General features: G+C 43.3%; 1 protein-coding gene across 24 annotated transcripts in view; it reads right to left on the bottom strand.

The window, feature by feature from the left end:
- The window catches only part of PLAGL1 (PLAG1 like zinc finger 1), a 114,156-nt gene that overhangs the window by 4,217 nt on the left and 96,223 nt on the right, over positions 1-13,716 (bottom strand). For 22 of the 24 annotated variants that reach the window (XM_050787400.1, XM_050787396.1, XM_050787385.1 and 19 more), the window contains one exon: positions 3,451-3,925. The exons of 1 other annotated variant lie outside the window; for it this stretch is intronic. In XM_050787400.1, the coding sequence (XP_050643357.1) occupies positions 3,451-3,602 (152 nt within the window). In that variant the 5' untranslated portion in view covers positions 3,603-3,925. Of the gene's footprint in view, positions 1-3,450; position 13,716 lie in introns of those variants that run through there. One more of the 24 variants, XM_050787399.1, reaches the window with a different exon arrangement.

Raw genomic sequence — 13,716 nt, 5'->3', positions numbered from 1 at the left:
GGTTCGCACATAAATGATAACATGGTGGGTACTGTAAGGCAGGGACAGGAACCAACACTATGGGCATCTGAGGAATCAGATTGTGCTAGTGTCTCCACGTTCTAGGTCTATCTAAATAAATGCACAGGTTGGAGAAAGGGTTTTTAGAGCATGTTAGAGGGCAAATAGCCATGTTGTTGTACAAGATATCTATATGTATATATATATCGCAGGAATAAATATGAAGTGGGGCTGGCTTACACACTTGGTATTTAAACCTTTTTTTTTTTTTTCTTGGCCCAGTACTGGTGACCCACAGCTCTCGAGTCAGTTTGTACCTCTCTCTTTTCTTTCATTATAGAGGATTTTCATTTGATTTGATTTCATTTATCACCCATGGGTAGATCAATACCAGGTTAATGACTTCACCTGGTTATCTCCTACCCACTCTTTCCTGTCCTGCACCTGTACTACCTGTAAGTGGGGTGCAAGCTGACACCCCAGTAGTACTTGAACAAGACCACTGCCTTCCAAACTTCACTAGCTCCCACATTCTGAATTTCTTGACTCTTTCCCTTGCCTGGCATCTACTTCTTTCCCTTTTAATTTATCCCTTACTTACTTATGCAACAATCCTGATCTAGAACATTCTTATCCTGTAGCTGAAATTACTTCAACGACTTGTTTCTTTCCCTCAGTTTTTCATCTTACCTTATAACCCATGAAAACAGCTTTAGTATGTCCTAGAGTCAGTACCCAATGCCACCATATTTGGGTATCATCTGGATCATATCAGTGATCTTAGAATTATTTAGAGGTTGATTGCTCACATTAGGACCTCCAACCTTGCCAAATCATCTTTTCTTGCCTGTTGCTGTCTCTAACTGGTTTCATTATTTGCTGCACTGGAACCCACATTATGTTTTCTGGTTAATCAAGTCAGTTATTTTTTCCTTCAACCTCTGTTGCCCCATCTTTTTTTCTTTTTTTTGAGATGGAGTCTCGCCCTGTCATCAGGCCGGAAAGTGCAGTGGCTCGATGTCAGCTCACTGCAACCTCCGCCTCCCAGGTTTAAGTGATCCTCCTGCCTCAGCCTCCTGAGTAGTCGGGACTACAGGCGTGCACCACCAGGCCCAGCTAATTTTTTATATTTTTAGTAGAGACAGGGTTTCACCATGTTGACCAGGATGGTCTCTATCTGTTGACCTCATAATCCACCCACCTCGGTCTCCCAAAGTACTGGAATTACAGGTATCATCCTTTTTTTAAAAGCAAAACCGAAAGCATCCTGCCATCTCACACTCTTCCAGTCCTTTATTATATCACTGCTTCAGGCAAGAGAGGCAAGACATGCTGGGGGCTGAGGTAGGGAAGGCAGTTCGTACATAAAGTACACTGACAGCTCCCCTTTTTGCCTCTCTTTACGCCCTTAACTGAACAAGCCATTTTCCTTGCTCAGAACAACTACCTTCTAAACATGACTTAAGACTTCTTTTTCAGTGCAGTTTACCATAGTAAATTATTTCTCGGAACATGCAGGATACTGATTCTACCTGTCATACCCAAATACACGTATACTCAAGTCCTGCGGTCCACCCTGTGGACCACGTGTGTATGAAAAGTCAGCCTTCAGTATACACAGGTTTCACACCCTGCAAATACTGTACTTTCAATCTGCATTTGGTTGAAAAATATTTGTGTATAAGTGGACCTGCGCAGCTCAAACTCACGTTGTTCAAGGGTCAACTGTAATTCCAATAGTTCTACCCCACTAATGCTTCTTTTCTAAACATTGGTCTCTTGTATGTGTCTCAGTCTTTATCTACAGCTTTAGTGTCCTCACTGTGACTCAGCTACAGCCAGCGCTGCTCTCATGTTTGGATAAGGACCCTTACCCTACGCACACGCAAGAAGCTTCATGCAAAACAGGGAGCCTCTGCAACAAAATCATGCACATGATCGGCACTCAGTACTTCTGCTCGTGACAGCTAGAGGGGGGCCCATGTACAGAAGACATTTGAATTTTAAAATACGTAAGCATTTGCAGGCTAACTTTTAAAACCAACTTATTACATTACATTATGTATAACAGTGGTATTCTTAAGGGCCAGGAGCATAATTTCCATCTTTTCATTCTTTCAAGTGCCTTCCTCCAGGGTCACTCCAAGATTTCATAATGTCTATGGTAGTACCAGTCAGATGCAAAGTCTCACTTGCTAAAGCCTGGCTCTCTCCAGGCGTTTGTATGTGAACAGTCAAAGTTGAAACTTCAAAGTTTATTTCATGAAATTAAGGGCAAATGGTGCATTTTCCTTAACCAAGTATCAAAAGCAGCACGTATGAGTGGGCGTGGTATGTGTGTGGCTCTGAGTGCACAGACACAACACACACCATGCTCATTACCAGTTCCGGTACTGTGCAGCACAGCCACTGCATGTACACGGAGCCTTCCTGTGATATTAAAAAGATCCTCTGGGGGCAGAAACTACATCAAATGTATTCATATCCCTCATGGAAGTAGGTACCTAACAGGCATTCAATAAATAACTTAGATTAAATGTGATTTTTTTTTTTAAAGACTCGTCCACTAAAACAGTGCTTTTTATCCTTGGTGTGTCATGGATGCCTTTAAAACTTTGATTAGATGCACATGCTCCTCATCTGCATACCACCTGAACTCCACTTACTAGGGTGGCTTTCTACCCAAGCTGAGAAACTGTGTTCTAAACATTTAAACTTGGAGATGTCTCCTCCTAGCTTCACTCTCAGGACCCGGACCAGCTCCCTACATTTCATCCCTGGACTCTGAGAGCAGGTTTCAAATCAGCCTACCTGCCACTTCTTCAAATTATTATCAGAGTCCTCTTTCTAGGATACTAAACAAATCATATTACTTCACTACTTACACACTTGAATGAGACAAACCCTCTCAGACAGAGGTAAGGCCTGCTATATGTGGCTTCCTTCCTGCCTGCACTTTTAGCCTCATCTGCTCCTCCGCGGGTAGTACCCTCTGAACATGGGTGCTTTAAGGCCAAGACTTACGGCTTTCCCAGAACATCCTCTCTGCCTCCTCCTCTTTCATTGTGTCACAGCTTAAAGATTGTCCCCATCTGAGAAGCCTTCCCAGGTTTCATCAGGCAGTGAAGAACAACTTCTTCCACCTGTATAGCTCTGTCAGAGCAGTGAGGTTGTGTTTTAATTGCGTTGTCCTATTTCTCCAGCCATGGGGAGAGGCCTGGTATATTGTAGGTGCATAAGAAATCTCTATTGAAAGAATGAACTGACGCTACGTAACAAGACTGTCACATAAAACCACAGGAATCACTGGATGCAGATTTAAAGAATCCCTCAAAGGCTAAAATGCATCCGGATCCTGTGTCCCTTTCCCCTTGCATCGTGTGGTCTGAGGGCTAGAAAAGCCATTTAAACATACTTCTAAAAGTGCATACCTTTGCTAAAGCCTCTCACCTCATCAATTTATATCTGGAAACAAACGCTTTGCCACAGTCAGGCTGCACGCACTTGTACGGCCGCTCCCTGGAGTGGGAATAATTGTGAATCGTGAACTTCTCCAGGGTGAGGAACGTCTTGCCACATAATTGGCAGGGGAACGTGGCCATGGGCTTTGCTTCTCACACCTTCCTTTTCAGATGTGCTGACCAAATGCTGTGCCATTTAAGCACAAACAGAAGGATGGTGCTGGGCACATCAGCAGAGTCCCTGCAGCTGAACTCCAGACCACGGGAAAGGCAGCATCGTGGGCCTGGTTCTATCCAGACATGGGCCTCTCAGCTGTCACTAGCTTTGCTTCCTGCTTTCACACATCCCAGTTTACATGCAGTCTCAAGCTGGGGGGAGAAAGTCTGAGGCACAGGTGCGATTCAGGAGCAGAAAGGTAATCTGCATCACTATAGCTGGGGCATGTCCTGGGTCCCCGGATTGGCTGTGGAGAGAAGAGGAACAGTTTTCTTGCATTAGCCATTTGAAAACAATGCTTTTCCTCCCTGACCGCTTCAGAATCAACTACCCACAATCACCACGTTCCTTTAAATGGTGCTCATGGAACATAATTCTCCCTGCGAGAGGGCCGTCTGCATATAAATCTACACATCTGGCTTCTGAGAGTGTGAGGAGTCAAGCACTGATGGCCAGTGGAGCACACTTTTCCTCTCATAAGGACAGTTCTTTCCACAGATCCAGTATTGTCTATTTCAGGTCACTGTGAAGCTCAGTTGACCAAAGAGGAAAACAACAACAACAACAACAACAACAACAACAACAAAAACCTCCCTCAGTGTGTTCAAGTGTTTTTACTGGTCCATAAACAAAAATCACCCACGCTTATTCAAACCATGGGCTCTTCCTCGTCACTCATTGTTGGCATAACATTAGTTGCTTATCACACCTGTTTAAACTTCCAGAGGATAAGAAATAATTTGTATACACCTAAGTTAATTTGTTTGTAAGATTACTCTGCAGAAGGGCTGATATAAACAGAATGTGCATAAAGCTAGTCTAGTCTGTCTGGTTGCACTGATGTGGTGGCACAAAGCTGATAGCTCAGGAACCAGCTCAGGCCACATTCAGATTTGTAGGCACCATCCTCTAGTAAGTTCTACTAACCTCTTCCTCTTTTGTTTATGGACCTTTCTTCATTCCCTGGCCCTACCCTGGAGGGCCCATCCAGCTACCTGCTGGTAGGCCACTTCCAGGAGGTGGGCCTACTGCCTCCTCAAACCCAACTTGTCTTAAACCCAAATCATTATCACCCTTCTGACTCAGCCACAGTCATCAAAAACCATGTTCTTTTTCTACCAATTGGCCATCATTGGAGGAACCTGAAGTGTCTGAGGCTACATCATGAACAATACTTCACTTACTAGGGTGGCTTTCCAGCCGAGCTGAGAAACTGTTCCAAAAACTTACACTTGGAGATGTCTCCTCCTAGCTGCACTCTCAGGACCTGGACTAGCTCCCTACATTTCATCCCTGGACTCTGACAGCAGGTTTCAAATTGGCCTCTACCTGCCACTACCTGCCAGTGTAAGGCCCTGGATCACTATCACCCTGTGCTATTCTAGAGAGAGATTCTCAGGTGGGTAAATGCTCACCTTTCAAGTGCCAATACTTAAAAAAATTAAGAGTACTGTATGCTTAGGTGAAGTACACTTGAGTAGCTTTTGTCCACAGGCCAGCATTTGCTGAACTTTGCCAGTAAGCAGAGCACTCATGGTAAGCTGACCAATTGCAGTGAGTCTTTAAAACCCTCCCTGCTCCTTGCAGTCATTTATTGCCATGTCTCTAGAGTTGCTCTTTATTGTTAAAAGTTAATTTTTACTTACCTTTTTGGTTACTTTCAGATCAGAAAGTATGAGTCTAACTAGATGAAACTTTATTGCAATAACAGTTTAAGCATGTTTAAATATAGTATTACGTAGTACACAGGCATAAACAAACACATACTCCTTTTCTAACCAGCAAAAATTCCAGGAAACTTGTAGAGTTCCTCATCTTCTGTTGTAAATGTTTTCAGTGTCTGGACAGAGTTCACAGTGCCAAGCAAATGCCCCTCACCATCCTGCCCCACCCACTTAGAAACTTGAAAGCTGACTTAGGCACCTTTGGTCAGCACTAATCCAAACCAGGGGACACACAGGCATCCTCGGCCAGCACCTTGGCACCACGCCCTCTTTCTGATGGCTTTGATTCTAGCAGCACGCACAACCTCTGCAATTATGTGTGACTTTACCTAACTACCTGTCTTGGCTCTGTCCAAACCCCTTTCCCCCAACCCTTGGTTCCCTTCCAGTATTCTAGTTCATGCCTAAGGCCCTACCTTGAGGAATCTTCAACAGCCCTGGTCACAAACAAAATAACTCCTTCTAGGAATTCTATTCCGCCTGCCGAGTTTGCTCTGCTAGGTATCATGATCTGTTCTACTTCTCATCCAGCCTAAGTCTGGCCATAATACCGGCCCAGCTATAAAACACACTCATTCACTTGGAATTGCTCTGTGTTCTTTTTTTATTAAAAAAGACTAACACACACAGAGTATGAAGTTTGAAAATGCATCTTTTTCTCCTCACCTTTATAGCTGAACTCAAAATAGCCTTCATCCCACTCGCCCCTTCAGAGAAGGACTGGTTTGTTGGGGAAGGTTTTGTATTTCTCTCACCTACTTAAGGCCCTGCATATATACTTTTTCCAACTTATCTCAGTAAACTGATTCTCCCCAACTCTTGCTTTGTGAGATGACCAGTATGTCCAACAGAACTTTCTGCAATATTGGAAATGTTACAGATGTGATGGCTACAGAACACTCAAAATGTGCCTCTGGGAAACTGAATTTTTTACTTTAACTTTAATTTAAATTGCTACATAGAGCCAGTGGCTCCTGTACTGGATGGCACAGGCAGACTCTTGGTATCCCCATGAAAGGAGATGAAGGCAAGGCTGTGTTTTCCTTGCACACAACTGTGCTACTGATTCAGCCTCAGGTGTTTACCTTGAAGCTGTAAATCCAGCCACTTGTTCTGTGAATCCAGTGGAAAGATTCCCCAGTTCAAATTCCAGCTTATCCATGTTATCTGTGTCCTGAGTTTCGGTTTCCTCAATTGTGATAGTTACCTGATGTATGTAAACAGGCTGCTGGGACAATTGACTGAAACAAAATGGATCTGAAAGCACACTGTAATCTAAATGAACACCCTACAAATATACAGTATTTATGAAACACTGGGATTAAAAGTACTGTAGAACCACGTGTCAATGTACAGCTCACGTTCTAACCATTTAGCTATGGATGTAACCGGAAGGAGACACATTCTCTCCCTATGGATACTATACTGTATCAATTGTACCGAAAGAAGCGGCAGTTTGGACAACACATGTGCAGAAAGGACACAAGAGGTGGCAAGTAGAACGCCGGCATTCTTTCTCAGCAGATGTAAACCTTGACTAATTGCTTACCAAACGCACTAGGAGTACAAAGAAAAAAATAAAGCTTATTCAATTGAAAAACTTGCCCTTTGGCACTGAATGAGGTTTTCCAGATCTCTTTCCAGCCACTTCTTCTCTAGATTCAAAACGCCAGCAGTCATGGACATCACCCATGCATACATTTCCCCTGAGCCCTCAAAGATGAAGGGGACAGTCTGAGCGTTAGACATGGCCATGGTTTATTTAAAGATGAGACACATTTCCTCCAACTTCAAGTTTCCCTCAAAGACCAAAACATTTCCCTCAAAGACTAAAACACAAAGCCTCTCGTTTTTATGCTTATTTCATGAATATCTTTTCCCAAGGCTTTATCTTGAGTTCCAGATTCGTGTGTTTAATATACCTAGCCTAACACTAAGTGCAAAGTTGGTCCTCAGAACTAAATTAGTTATATGATAGTGAACATTCTTTAATTTCTTCAGAGTCCTTAATGAACTCAAATTCATAGTAATTTTTAATCACTATAACTATGTATTTCTTCAATATGGGCCTTAGAATAAAATAAATATTTGTTTTCATGATATAAGAATAAACTTCTGTAAAAATAAGACTGTCTTCCCCAACAGATTATAAACTCTTTGTGGCTGAGGGTCAAAGCTTAGTTATTAAAAAAAAAAAAACTGTGTGGATATATACAACATCTCTCATCACCATGCACTTGATCGGCTCTGGCTGTTTACTGATGAGCCCAATCTTTGGTTGAAACCCGATGCACTTTCTGGCCACATCCTTAAAACAACTTAGGACAGCTTTCTATTATCTGGCAGACCACCATCGATCCTAACAGAACTGACAGAGCAGATAGTAAGTCTTACCCCAAAACGTCTCAGGACATAATTTTCAGTCCCCTTGATTCTAAAAATACTGAGTGAGTGATACAGATCTGCCAGTATGCCAAAGAAGGCTTGTGCCATCTGCTTCGTTGTGCTCATGTTGATTATTTTGGGGATGAGAGAGGATCAGACTGGAAGAAGAACATATATATATGGTAACAGCCAGGAAAGACTGTGTTCCCAGGGGACAGGGGTATACGAGGGTGGAGGGGGAAGTCAGAACACACGTGTAGTTCCAGGACTTCCCCAATGCTACATAACACAATCATCTAATGGGGCACAACTGCTTTACAACATTCTTAAAATAAACTGTGACTTCTGGCTTCTATTTCTATTGTCCCCACTGACACAATCAATGCAAGACCCATTTCTGAGAGGAAATTGAATTTCCACTTTTGGTCTTCCAACACAGTTGTTTTTCTCAATATCAGTTCTTTGAAGGACTTTGGTAGCAGTCTCTATCAAATTTTTAAAAAGCTATTTAGAAATGTCATCAGTAGAAAGATGATGTCCAGAACCTCCAGGTAGTCATGGCTGCCATGTCTGCAGACCTCACTCCCATCATGGCCTAAAGGCAAGGCCAAAGATCAATCTACTTGCTGTTTCCTTCTAGTGCTACTTTCTCTCACGCTTCTGGCTTTCTCCCTCCTGGAATGTCCTGGGAACCCTTGTCTACCTGGCAAATTTCTACTTTTCTCTGTCACTCCCAGGCAGAGGCATGAGTTCCTTCTCCACACAGTGAGGCCCAGTAGAGATCTCCACCTTACTGTGTTTGAAGAGCTTTCATTCTAGCTTATCCTCATTGTAGGAGACACCACCTGCCCTTCTATTCTCTCTGAGAGAGCCACCTGCTGAGCCATCAGGCTTGTTGCCTATAGGTTCTTTTCAGCTGTCACCTTGAGACACTGAATTTTGTTAACCCAGTGACTAAGCTCTTACTTTCTAAGAAATGAGGCTTAAGATAAACAAGAAAGACAAAGTGAATTATTTCTTCAGTATTCAGGGAGAAAATTGAGAAAGCTGTCCAGATGATGATGCTACAGCTTTGGAACATCAAATCCACATCCTAGCCAGAACATCTGAAAAGGGACAGGGTGTGTTCTGTTTACAAATAGTGTAATATCTAGTTAAAGATGGCCAATTGAATAAAAGCATGTAGCTCTGGTCTCTCCAAAAATTCTACTAAAACAGTGATGGTGGGATTTTTCTAAAACACAGCCTAATATAAAAGGGGGAAAACAACAAATTTTGGAAGCTGAAAAGCAGGTAAACAAACAGTGATCGACTTGGTCATCTTAAGAAAGCTAAACTTTAAGCCAGCAATAAGAGGCAACAAAACAACCTGCTATACCCTGCAGCATCTACCATACGTCTCCGCAATTTGGTACAGTAAGTACTTCTGGAAGTGAGGATGGAAACAGGTAGGAAAGCAGCAGGTGAAAGTCTGTTAGTGAAGCACTGAGCCCTCCTGACCTCTCCTGGTGCCTGCAGTGGGGCACCTGCCCTTCCTTCCCCTAGCACAAGTGCTCGCTATGGAGAGTGTATGAAAGTGGGGGAGTATTCTGACACAGGGTGAATGTCCCCTCTCTCAGGCCAGGAGGATGGAGGAGTCTTCCCTGGGAAGCCGACGAGCCCAAGAGAAAAGAGCAAACCATAAGGACAAAGGGGGTTCCTCCAGGGGTCGCCACCTTACCCTATACAAGGCTCCAGCTGACAAGCCCCACCTAAGTATACAAAGCTCCCATCAGCTCTTTACTGGTTCGACTCACAAATTAGTAGGCCAAGAATCACCAGAAATCAGAGGAAGGCACTTAATAGGGAAAGCGGACACAAAAACTAACGGGGAAGAAAAGACTATGGAGGGAAGGAAACTTCAAAAAAAGAATCATGAATATCCTAGAGAGAACAGAGGTCCTTAAAAGAAGAGCAGGATAATATTTTTTAAAGAGAACACCACCAACAAAAAGGCAGTGGCAGTGCAAGACCCCAGGGGCTGGGACAGGCATTTGAGTCAAACTTTCAAGGGGAACACTTGAGAACCCAGAGAGCATCTGAGAGTCAACACCATGAAGCAACCTGTTATAACTCAGCTAATATAATCCAGTGACTAACATTCATTGACAAAATGGTTAAAATATGTATCATTACACCAAAAAACATGAAAGGAGAGGGGATGATTTTTAAGGCTAGCCCCTGACTGCATCTACATGGAGATGGAGTGAGGTGGTAGAGGTAGGTAGAGGATGCCAATAAAACGTTCAAGAGGGAAGGGATGACTCCGATGAGCAGGGAGCTGGAATCTGACACCACAGAAGTGCTTCATCTCTCACAGATCTGGGGCCACTTCCACCACTGGCCTTCCTCATCCGTACAGCATGGAAGCAAGGGGCTGGGAGAGCCAGGATCCCCATAAAAGGGCCAAAGGCCTTCTTCCAGATGGGTCATCCAGTATAGTACCCACCAGGGGGAAAAGAGGAAAAGAAATACTGTTGCAGACTCTTGGATCTTTAACACGCCTCCTCACCTCTCCCTACCATATGCATTGTATTTTTAAATAGAAACATTCACACACACACACACACACAAAATAGACAAATGTCTACAAGTAAGTAAAATAGATGTGTGCATTGAGAAAGGCAAGGGTTAAGCCCAGGCCTGGTTCTCAAGCTGAGATGGGACTGCCTTGTTTGAAGAGGACTATTTATTAAAGAAGACTCTCAGTAGCCTGGTGGGGGGTGAGGGGTGGAGAGCAAGTCCCAAAATCCAGACAAGAGCCTTTGGTATTAGGGGAAGATTTTCTAATCATTATAGTCAGGAACGGGGATCATTCCTTTATGACAGCTGAAAATATATCCCCCTCCTCCCTCCCTAGAAACCCTTGAGTCTCACCTTTAGGCCCTTTTAGGGTCTAGTCTACTTCTATCGCTGATGGCGGTGATCTCTTTTCCTGGGACTCTAAGTATAGGACATGGAGGAACTGCAGCTCTAATTAGCAGCAGGACCTATTATTTTTCCAATAAGGTTACCATTCAAGGGAAAGAAAAGCCTGTTTCTTTCTCAGGAAGTATGTGAAAATATAGGCTCACATTGAGAAGAGAAATGTGAAAAGCATATTAGTTACATTGACCATGGGATGCCCGGTTTGTGCGTTAAAATGACCTGAATGACCTTGAAGGATCTGAGATCTAGAAAGGATGCTCAAGACTTGGGTGGACTGTTTGATCCTAAAATAACATATCACTAAATAAACAGAAAAAGGCCTTGAAGTGCAGATAACTACATGGCAGCAGGGCATCTTGACAGTGGAATTATAGATGACCTCATTTTTTATTTTTATTTTTTGAATATCTGCACTTTCTAAAGTTTGATAATGACTATTTAGGCTGAGTCTAGGAGTATACCAGGGAGGAGGTATATTGCAGATGCAGAGGGGAGAATAGAGAAGAAGAGCTCGGAGTCAGGAGCAGTATGGGGCATTGTGGAACATGTGGTGCAGACTGGCTGGGATCAACAGGAGAAGGGCCCGTGTCAGAAAACCAATAACAGGGATAGCGCACCTGGCAGGGGACATTGGGTTTATCCTATAGGGAACTGGGAGCCAGTGAAAGTGAGGATGTCCCATCTACAGATGAATTGCAGAGAGGAAAATGTTACATATAATCACTTATCCTTCCCACATGGTAATTCAGTTACCTGGAGAGAACAGCAGATTGAAAGGTACTATTCTGAAATGCTAACTGGTTCTTTTTACATGAGATGAACCCAAGACCAAATCGGATTACCCTAGACACAAATGTGATGGACAGTTTTAAAGTAACATGCAGTATTTTTTTCAAGCTCGATGTAGAACTATCCAGAACTTATAGTAAACTGTGTACATGCATGGTTATGTGAGAAAAGTGAAGCTGCTGCACCTGTTCCAAAGCTCACTCCGCTTCCTCCAGAAGCATGCCCGTCTGCCTCTCGGGACACAGGCCATATTTTATTAGACACAATTATTGCCAGAAGCTTGAGAATTTTCTCTATGCCTTTCCATATCATGTCCAATAAATTCAAAGGATGCAAAGCAAATTGTTCATCCAGGAATACTTAATTTGAGAAATAAAAATATTTATCACTAGTCCTTTAAGATTATCCTGGTTCTTGATTTTTTTCTTTTTAAACTGATTAACATTTCATCGGGTTTCCATTTTAAAAGAAAATGGCACTGAAGGGACAAGGCAAGTTTTCCAAGCGACAACACTGGCTTTTCTGAAAGGGGAAAGGAATGTTAAGGAAATGGGGGAGAAAGCTTAAAAAGAGTGGAACACTAGCAAGCAGGGCCTCTTCTCCTTTTCACCTTAAGTCTTTTTTCTCTCCCATTCACAGCTTTAGGTCCTTTGTTTGTTTAACAAACCATTACAATCATACCCAGTTCACTGGGGAGGAATGTGAACTCTCTGAGTAGCTGTCCTTGCAATCCACATGTGTGGTCCATCTTCCGGCTCATCCGCAGGCGGCTTTCATGTGCTGCTCTGCGCTCCCCGTCACCCTGGAGGCCAGCACCTTGCTCACAATAAGCCTCAATTTCCCACCGCTGCCTGCTCGCAGCTCCTCCCCAGCAGCCAAGAGCAGTGTCTCAAGTGGCTCTTCCTCCCCTGCTTGCCTTGCAATCATACTGTCCACCCTGCTTTGGCTGGCCCCCTTCAGCTCCTGAGACAGACAAGGCCTGCTGTGTTAGCCACCCCCCACCTGTTCGCAGCCCATGGACTCGCCACTGAATACTGGGCAGACACATTCCAGGATCTTCCTGGCTAGCACTCCTAGTCTTCTAATGTCAGGCGCACTGTAAACAGAAGATGCAGTCAAGACTCTCCCCCACTTCACCCCAACTCCCAGCCCTAACTAGAACTGCTAGTGCCTCTCTCAGGTCCTAGTAGATATGTTGGCCCTGTTGGCATTAATTTCAATTTCTTGGTCAATAAATCAAAATATTTAGTGACAATATTGTATTTCAGTAGGAGTCAGAATACTATTTAATAAACTGTTTCAGTTGAGCTCATAAAGCTTTCTCATGCTATTCTAATAATTCCCATCTCACAGCCCTAAGAGATAGGTAGAAAAGCATCATTGTCCCCATTTGACAAATGAGGAAACTGAGGCTAAGAGGATTTAAGTTTACTGCCCATAAGCATGGACGAATGAGATACTGCAAGTAATACACTATCCCAAGCAAAGCGCCTAGCACAGAGTGAGTGCCCCAAAGGCATTAGCTTCCATTAATATCATTATTGGATGATAATGATGATGAACAGAGGTTGCTCTCAGGTGTTCTGAACTAAGCCAAGTGCTCTTTCAACTTATGCTTTGCCATCCCTTCTAGCCACGCTGTCTACATGAGCAGTGAAGTTCAGCAACAGCTTTTACAACAGTGTTTTCAAATAAAGCCTCAGGAAGTATGACTGGATTGCCTCGGGTGGCTGGGATGTGACCAGCATCTTTCCCAGGCTTATCTTTCAGTCTACATCTGCCACAAAGAGAGGACAACCTCTTACAAATCCTATGTATACAAGTTAGGAGTGTTGGCAGGGGCAGCTTTCTTCTTTTGAACTGACGGGGTTGTCAGCAGAAAATTCCATAGATCTATGTGTATTACTAGGCTGTGGATGTGGGACAGCAGAGGTAATGAAAAGTTGCTAACTGCATCATCAAATTCCCTGAAACGCATGTGCACTGAGCTTTAAAAAAATGAAAGGGCTAAAAGAACCCTGTTCTCGGGTATTTTGCAGTTTGTGGAGGAAATGTGTTTATTTTCTACTAGAACCTTTTTGAAGTACCCTGAACCTCCAGCATGTTCTTGCCTATGATGTGTTTCCAAGCAATCATTAATAAACATGCCCAACTAGAAATAATCTTAAAACAT

The sequence above is a fragment of the Macaca thibetana genome, chromosome 4 (assembly GCF_024542745.1).
Source record: "Macaca thibetana thibetana isolate TM-01 chromosome 4, ASM2454274v1, whole genome shotgun sequence".
In the NCBI taxonomy this organism is placed as follows: domain Eukaryota; kingdom Metazoa; phylum Chordata; class Mammalia; order Primates; family Cercopithecidae; genus Macaca; species Macaca thibetana.
Note: the sequence above shows the minus strand (reverse complement) of the source record. Positions and strands in the feature narration are given on the sequence as shown.